This window comes from Homarus americanus, unplaced genomic scaffold, assembly GCF_018991925.1.
Source record: "Homarus americanus isolate GMGI-L3 unplaced genomic scaffold, GMGI_Hamer_2.0 scaffold37032, whole genome shotgun sequence".
NCBI classification, from domain to species: Eukaryota; Metazoa; Arthropoda; class Malacostraca; order Decapoda; family Nephropidae; genus Homarus; species Homarus americanus.
The window spans coordinates 10,460,882-10,470,129 of NW_024731852.1; the positions used below are offsets into that span (position 1 = coordinate 10,460,882).

Below are 9,248 nucleotides of genomic sequence, written 5' to 3' on the forward strand. Positions count from 1 at the left end.
ATTTCCTGCAAGTATAACTATCCTCATTTTCTTGAATATATTTTAGGTCAGCGGATGTTATGAGAGTGGGAGAGGGAGGAGAGGGGGGTGCTGAGGGGCGAGAGTTGGTGGAGGGGGTTTAAGTGGGCCGGGGTGAGGGTGGTAGGTAATGTGGTTAGAGAGGGGGGAGAGGTGAGTGTGATGGGGGTGTTGGAGGATGGTGTAGTGGAGGGGGAGAGGTGAGTGAGGTGGAAGTGGAGTGGGGAGATACATGAGTGGGTTATTAGTGTGGGAGAGGGATGTGGTTGAACTGGGTTAGAGGCGTGGGGTGAATAGGATGTGGTGTGGGTGAATGGGGTGAGGGTGTGGGTGAATGGGATAAGATGTGGATGGGTATGGGGTGGCCGGGGTGTGTGGATGGCCGGGTTCACCAACAGTCAGCACCCACACTAGTGAACTGCCGCCATTGTTTCACTGGGGAAGTGGCTCATTGTAGACCCGGCCATGACATCCGGGCCGGGCATTGTGGCGAGGCCTGGGAGCGTCTGGCCCCAACCTATAACACACTCACTATTGTTGACAGGTAGACAGGGTCGACCTCTTGCCTTGACACTGACCTTCCCTGCCCTCTTACCTGCTACACCTTCTGCCCGTCTTGCCCTCACCACCTCTGGCGTTAACTCGTGTTTTTAATGCTACAGGAAATGACTCACACATCTCCACTATAATAATGTTCATTTTATTCTCAACATTATCTACGCTGTATTATTCTTACATCAACTGTTTTGTGTTTGACGCCAGGCTTTACTTTTCTTGTTTTTTTCATTGTCGCGCGTCCGTTCGTCCGTCATATGAGCGTGATATCTCGATTTCTGGGAGATGTGACGTCCTTGCCACTCGCCCGGACACAAAACAGGTTCTTTTGACACCGACACTGGCCGCCGTATACCCTTGCCTAGCTTAGGTTATATGGGCATCTTGTCACTGGGAGGAATCAGGAGGTTTGATGGGCCGGTGAGGGACGCGCCACTCACTACAGGGAGGTTGGCCGTAACTCAGCCGTTTGTCATCTTGCGTCACTAGTGAGGGTGGTGGGGTGACCTGGACCTATTGCATCATGGCGTCGCTATTTCCGGAGTGTGTGATCTGCTTTATGACTTCCCTCCCTTCCTCTCACCTCCCCCCCCCTTCTCTTCCATCCTCCTACCTTCCCATTATTATCCCTCCTCTCATTACCTCTCCCTTCTTTCCCATATCTCCATACCCTCTATTCTCCCTTTTCCGTCCTTTCCTTGCCTCTCCCATTCTCCCCCCTTCCTTACCTTTTTTTTTATTTCCCTTGTCCAATTTCCATCTTCTCTCGCTCCCCTTCAATTATCTATCATTCCCCTTCCTCTCACCCTTGTACCAATCTCATCATCCCTCCCTCTCTTCATCCCATTCTATTTCCCCTCACCTCTCTCTCTCTCTCTCTCTCTCTCTCTCTCTCTCTCTCTCTCTCTCTCTCTCTCTCTCTCTCTCTCTCTCTCTCTCTCTCTCTCTCTCTCTCTCTCTCTCTCTCTCTCTCTCTCTCTCTCTCTCTCTCTCTCTCCCCGAGTCTCTCCCTTTGTTGACATTTCTTTACTGAAGAATGTAACTTTTGTTTTTAACTTTTTTTTAAACTTTTATTTGTCGTTTATTGTTAGTGGAGTGTGAGGCTGCCTCGTGTGTGTGTTTGTGTGTATCATGTTTTTTATACTTAGAGATGTGTGTGTGTGTGTGTGTGTGTGTGTGTGTGTGTGTGTGTGTGTGTGTGTGTAATATGTATGTATGTGTAACACCAAAGTCACCGCCAGCTGTTTCGTGACGTAACACAGGTGTGGACGTCACCTGGCAGCCTCTGAGGTGCACTACTTCCTCGTGGTATTAATAGTAGATTACTGGGTTCTGGCTCCTGGCACGTGTGGTGGTGGTGGTTAGTTGTGGTTGTTTTGGTTGTTTTGGTGGTGATGTGGTAGTAGTTGTTGTGGTGTTGTATTGTTTTAGTTGTTGTCATTGTGGTAGTGGTGGTGTGAGTAGTTGTGGTTGCTGTTATGGTAGTTTTGGTGGTGATGTGGTTGTGGTGGTAGTACTGATTGTGCTATTTGGTTGTGGTAGTTGTGGCGGTATGATGATTATGGTTGTTAATGTGCAGGTTTAGTGGTTGTGGTTTCTTCTTTTGTGGTAATTGTGGTAGTGGTGTGGTAGTTGGGATGGTGGTAGCTACGGTGTGGTGATTGTGGTTGGGCACAGTAATGTTGGTAGGGTGGTGACTGTGGTATGTGGGCGGCAGGGACTGTGATAGGTGGGTGGCAGGGACTGGATAGGTGGGTGGTGGGCGGCAGGCTTTGTGTGGGTAGTGGGCGGCAGGGACTGTGATAGGTGGGTGGCAGGGACTGGATACGTGGGTGGTGGGTGGCAGGGTCCAAAATCTAGATGGTGGGTGGCAGGATGGTGGGTGGCACAAGGGTTGAGTCAGCAGCTTTAAGGTCGTTCTTGATCTCTTCTTCCTCTTCCTCCTCCTCCTCCTCCTCCTCCTCCTCCTCCTCTTCCTCCTCTTCCTCCTCCTCTTCCTCCTCCTCTTCCTCCTCCTCTTCCTCTATTAACCACCACACCACCTTCCCCTCCCGCCTGCTGCTCTTCCCTCGGTGTGCTGTTATTAATGCTGTGCTGCTGTTTTAGTCTTCCCATTATCTCTCACTCCTGTTACCGTTCTCTGCCGTTATCTTTCAACTACTGTTTCTGCTGTTGATTTCCCGTTATCGCCCGTTACGATTGTCTCTTGTCACTATTATCCCGATTGGTGGTCCCTCCTGTTATACCGTTATTGCTGTCATTGTCCCTGTTATTGGTCTCTGTTGTCGCTACTGTTTTCCCGCCGTTGTTGCCTCTCCTATACTATTCCCGTTTATCTCTCTCTCTCTCTCTCTCTTTTCCTCCGCCTCCCTCAGCGACGCCATTACTGCCCTCCTTTACACTTTATGGGGCTTCTTCCATTGTTGTTGTGGCTGGTGGCGTTGATAGTCTCCCTGCGTCACTGACTCTCTCTCTCTCTCTCTCTCTCTCTCTCTCTCTCTCTCTCTCTCTCTCTCTCTCTCTCTCTCTCTCTCTCTCTCTCTCTCTCTCTCTCTCTAACTTTTAAGTCGTGTATTTTTATTTTTCTCGTTTTTTTTTGGCGGGCTGAAGATGTCATGAGGATCCCGGTGTTTACTCTGTCCTGTGCCCCACTCACTTACTCTCACAGTCACTCACTCTCACAGTCACTCACTCTCACATTCCTCACACTTACTCACTCTCATACTCACTCACACACTCACTCTCATACACACTCATTATTTTATTCATTAACTTACTCATCTCACCCAACCCAATCCAATCCAACCCAACCCAACCCAACCCTACCATGGCAGATTTCCCACATTGACACAGTAAACAGGGCACAGCTTGGCGTCCAGTTGACATAACCTGATGAAATTTACTTGTGTATTCCCTTTACTCTTGATGTGGTGTTTGCATGGGAGGGAGAGAGAGAGAATGTGTGTGTGAGAGACCTTGTTTTGGTTAATGATAGGGAGAGGGATGAGAGAGGAGAGAAAGAGATACGTTGTGTGTTTGCATGTGACATTTTTAGTTTTACATCTTTATTGGCAAAAAATTGAGGTGTACAATTTGCCAATGTGAGAGAGAGAGAGAGAGAGACTGTGTGTGTTTGTGTATGCATGAGAAAGAGAGAGCGCCTGTGTGCAATAAAACAGTATTAAATTTGGACACAAAATTCATTCCCAGCTGATTACTAATTGGAAAAATTGTTCCTGTTGTAATAATGCTCGTGGTATTTGTTCCTCTCTCTCTCTCTCTCTCTGCCATGGTGAACTGTATACGCACTCAGGTATTCCTCTCTTGTCGTTGTTGTGGTGGTGGTGGACAGTTTGACGTCACAACAACCACCACTCTCCAACCTGTCCTGGTGTTGTGCTTGAACATGTGAGTGATGAGGTATATATGTGGGTTGACTCTCAGGTGTGTGTGTGTGTGTGTGTGTGTGTGTGTGTGTGTGTGTGTGTTGTGTTGTGTTACCGGGTTGATGCGGCAGGTGGTGGGAGTTGTGGTTGATGAGGTCCACCCACCTGGTTCTTTCCTTCTTCCTTCGTTCCTTCCTTTCTTTTCTATCCATCCTCTCCATCCATCCATCCATCCATCCATCCATCCATCCATCCATCCATCCATCCATCCATCCATCCATCCATCTTCCCTTTCTTCCCCTCCCATGGGTTTTGATTATTGTGGTTTATCCATTCTTCCTGTTGCTCTCTCTCTCTCTCTCTCCTCTCTCTCTCTCTCTCTCATATATTTTAAAGCAACTGTGAAAATAAAGTCAATGCAGGTTTAAAATAGTATACAGTCAATTAATTAATCAACGACCCACGAAAATGAGAGAGAGAGAGAGAGAGAGAGAGAGAGATTGGTGGGAAGGAAGACCAAAAATAGACCTTAATTTGTTACACATTTTATCTAAGTGACGTAAATGAGTTTGGTTGGGGGGAAGGACGTTGTTTTTTTTGTTTTTTTATTTATTAAGGTCTTTCCTGTCTCACCACACACACATACACACACACACACACACACACACCTGTCACATGTCAGCTCCACACACCTGAGTCTGATCATTACCACCTGTACAGTTTACTTCCTTTAGATAATTAATACGTACAGGTGGAGATGTATTAAGGAAGTGGCTGATTGTTTGAGAGGAAGGTGTTACTTACCTGTGAGTTATGAGAAGTAGTGATGGTGAAGAATAATGATGCCGTTATCCGCCTGGTAGATGATATGACTGATAGGTGGTTTTGTAAATAAGTGATGATGATGGTTGTTGTAATAGTGATGATGAGATATAATGGTTATAGTAATAGTGGTGATGATGATGTTTGATGATGTTGAGGTGTATGAATTTTGATGTTGAACGATGATATGGGCTTATGATGATGATGATGATGATGTTTTAGCAAAATGCAACAAAAGTGAGGGCATTTAACAGGCTGGGGAGTGTGTAGGGAGGGGCAGAAAGGCGGAGGCTGGGGTGTGTAAAAGAAGAGGGCAGAGAGAGCAGGCTGGGTGTGTAAAAAAGAGAGGGGCAGAAAGGCAGGCTGGGAGATTATTAGCAAGGGGCAGAGGCAGGCTGGGGAGGTGTGTAAAAAGAGAGGGCAGAAGGCAGGCTGGGGTCATGTAAAGAGGGGCAGAAGGCAGGCTGCAGGGTGTGTAAGAGGGGGCAGAAAGGCAGGCTGGGGTGTGTGAAGGGGCAGAAGGCGGAGGCTGGGAGATTGTGTAAAAGAGAGAGGGGCAGAAGGCAGGCTGGGGGTGTGTAAAAGAGGGGCAGAAGGCAGGCTGGGGAGATTGTAAAAAAAGGGGCAGAGAGCAGGCTGGGGTGTGTAAAGAAAGTGAAAGGCAGGCTGGGGTGTGTAAGAGGGCCAGAAAGGCAGGCTGGGGTGTGTAAAGAGGGACAGAAAGGCAGGCTGGGGTGTGTAAGGGGCAGAGGCAGGCTGGGGTGTGTGTAAGAGGGGCAGAAGGCAGGCTGGGGTGTGTAAAGAGGGGCAGAAGGCAGGCTGGGGTGTGTAGGGAGGGGCAGAAGGCAGGCTGGGGTGTGTAGGGAGGGGCAGAAGGCAGTCTGGAGTGTGAGCGGAGGGGCTGCGGCACTCATAGGATTCCTGGTGGCTCAGTCCCCCGCTCATAATTAATCTCCGGCTGGGGGGAGGGGGGGGAGGAGGGATTTCAGACCCATTTAGGTTAAAGGGAATGTGGTGATAGGCGGGAGGGTGGCTCGTGTCGCCCTCCTCACCACCACCACCACCGCTCCTACCACACACAACTGCCTCTTACACTTGTCTCTGATGCTGCTGTTTCTCGTCATCTGTTTACAGGTGTCGAGAGCGTAAACAAGAATGATATTGATGAGCTTATGTGTGTGTGTGTGTGAGAGATTTATTTCACACTTGTTAAAAGATTAGTGTCTGTAAATAGGAATACACATGTAGTTCCGCTGTTGCTGCTGGTACAGACACAGCTGCCTCCTGCATCTGTCTCTCCTTCATATTACCGACTGCTGTACAGGTGTGAAAGGTGCCAGAATATATGTGTTTGGACTTACGATTCATTTCACGGCCGTTGACGAGATAGTTGACACGGGAACACACACGGAATGTTCTGTTTTTTTGCCTTGTTTTATTATTATTATTTTATGGGAGTATCGAGGACCTGCCTGAGTGGGAATGAGTCAACTGGCCTTCACCACCTCCTCCTCCTGACGCTGCCTCCTCCTCCTGGATATTGCGAATTAACATGCATATCCGGACGTGTTTGTGTACCAGACTTTATTACACTCTGTTTTGTTTCTCTTGGGGAGGGAGGGTGAGAGAGAGAGGTGTGATGGAGGAGAGAGATGCTGGAAGTAGGAGGGTGAGATGTGGTGGTAGAGGCATCAGGTTTAATGTTTATTAATGATTGAGGTGGACAGGTAAAATTGGGTGTGTGTGTGTGTGTGTGTGTGTGTGTGTGTGTGTGTGTGTGTGTGTGTGTGTGTGTGTGTGTGTGTGTGTGTGTGTGTGTGTGTGTGTGTGTGTCCCCCCACCTTGTTAGCGCTGCGTGTGCACAGCACACAGCCTCACTCCGCCACCGTGCTGTTAAAGGGGCGTGGGAACAGCCACCACACAGACCATCATGCCCTCCCCTCACCTCGGCCTTCCCCCCAGCCTTCCCCCCAACCTCCCCATCACCCTCCCTCACCTTTTCCCTTGTCTTCAGTGTTATAGTAATGCTGTTTATCCCTCAACTTTTACATAAACGGGCTAAAGAAAAAAACGAAAAAAAAAGTACATTTACACAACACTAAAATACACCCAGTCAAGCCTTTTTTTTCCAACTTCATATTTATATATATTTTTTGTTTAACTATTCCAACAATGGGGATTCATAAACACACACACACACACACACACACACACACACACACACACACACACACACACACACACACACACACACACACACTGTCTCTCTGTAGTGTTTAACAGATTCTAATATAACAGTGTTGGCCAAAATCCCTTCACTGCTATGTAACCCCTCCCCCACCACCCCTCCCTCTTTCACCACCATCCCCTCACCCCCACCCCCCCCCTACATCACTGGGTATATGGAGTTTGTCTGTGTTGGTTGGTGTGTGTTTTGATCCCTTTAAGTACAATGATATAGGATGCGATGGCTTAACCCTCCTTGAGTCTGATGATTTAACTCCTCCTTGAGTATGATGGTTTAGCCTCCTTGGGTATGATGGTTTAATCCTTTAAGTATGATGATTTAACTCCTTTAGTATGATGATTTAACCCTTTGAGTATGATGGTTTATAACTCCCTTGAGTATGATGTTTTAACCCTTTGAATATGATGACCTGTTCACCTTGATACGATAATATTGGACTCAGGGATTTAAGTCATCGTACTCATTGGATTAATATTTTGTTCTTAAAGGTTTTAAGTCATTGTACTCCAGGGTTAATATTTCATACTCAAAATGTTAACTCATCGTACTTTAGAAAGTTGACACCTCGTACTCAGGGGTTAATATATCGTACTCAAGCGGTAATCTGGCACTCAAGGGGTTAAAACATCCCAAGAAAACTTTCCTCTTTACAGCTTCTTGAATTGTCATGCCAGTAGGATTAATTTTCTTTTTATGAGGAAGGAACGCTGTGTGTGTGTGTGTGTGTGTGTGTGTGTGTGTGTGTGTGTGTGTGTGTGTGTGTGTTCTGGGGGTAAAGGGACCCATAAATAACAGGGTATATCGGTTAAAGTCATTTTTAACACGTGTATTAGTGTTGGCGCGAGACCCGGGTGCATTGTAAACAGTTTACTCTTGAGTGAGGCGGGTGGGTTAATTTAGGGAGTGGGGGGGTCATAGCGGACTTGTATTTGCTGAGGAGTTAAGACACACACACACACACATACACACACATACATACACACACATACATACATACATACATACATACATATCGTACTTCACCTTAAGTTAACAGACACACACACAGACGTCTTATTCAACCTTAATTTAACACAACACATTTGAACTCAATGTTAAGTTACCACAACACATCTTAACACAACACATCTTAACACAACACATCTTAACACAACTCGTCGTACTCAACATTAACATTAACTCGTCTTATTCAACATTAACTTAACTCGTCTTACTCAACATTAACTTAACTCGTCTTACTCAACATTAACATTAACTCGTCTTACTCAACATTAACATTAACTCGTCTTATTCAACATTAACATTAACTCGTCTTACTCAACATTAACATTAACTCGTCTTACTCAACATTAACATTAACTCGTCTTACTCAACATTAACTTAACTCGTCTTACTCAACATTAACATTAACTCGTCTTACTCAACATTAACATTAACTCGTCTTACTCAACATTAACATTAACTCGTCTTACTCAACATTAACATTAACTCGTCTTTCTCAACATTAACTTAACTCGTCTTACTCAACATTAACATTAACTCGTCTTACTCAACATTAACATTAACTCGTCTTACTCAAGTGTAAGTTAAAAGTTCTCCCTCTTCCTCACACACCCGTCATCTTCCCTCAACTTTTAAGACGCTTGTTAAAGAATCTAGTTTTTCTTTCTTGTCGGGCGGTTTTAACTCGTCCACCCACAGCATCCCAGCTCTTACAACTCTCTCTCTCTCTCTCTCTCTCTCTCTCTCTCTACACGTATAATTTACCTACGAGTTTTTAATGATCTTGTCTCTTTGATATGATAATTATGTTTGTTTTTTTCTCTCTTGCAGGTAAGGAGGTGTTGAGGCTGTCTATGTCTCTCTCTGTCGGACGCGGAGAAGGGCCCGAGGTATGTTAGGAACAGAGTAATGTTTTGGTGTGTGTGTGTGTGTGTGTGTGTGTGTGTGTGTGTGTGTGTGTGTGTGTGTGTGTGTGTGTGTGTGTGTGTGTGTGTGTGTGTGTGTGTGTGTGTGTGTGTGTGTGTGTGTGTCTGTCTCTCTCACACACACACCCCGGTACGTCTACAGGAGAGGAGTACAATACAGTATCTTTTATTGGGTGCGGGAGAGAGGGATCCACTTGACGGGCTGAGCTGCATGATAAACAGGAAGCTCTTGGGGCGATGAATGAATGAACGAGGCCTGGCAACCATACACACTTGATGGAATGACTGCCA

The 9,248-nt window shown here is 46.3% G+C and overlaps 1 protein-coding gene across 1 annotated transcript in view; it reads left to right on the top strand.

Annotated features, from left to right (window-relative positions):
- LOC121867877 (trichohyalin-like) overlaps positions 1–8,958 on the top strand; it is a 265,880-nt gene extending 256,922 nt beyond the window's left edge. Inside the window, exon 9 of the mRNA XM_042368002.1 lies at positions 8,863–8,958. Within this exon, the coding sequence (XP_042223936.1) occupies positions 8,863–8,930 (68 nt within the window). The 3' untranslated portion in view covers positions 8,931–8,958. The remainder of the gene's footprint in view (positions 1–8,862) is intronic.
- The last annotated feature ends 290 nt before the right edge of the window (positions 8,959–9,248 follow it).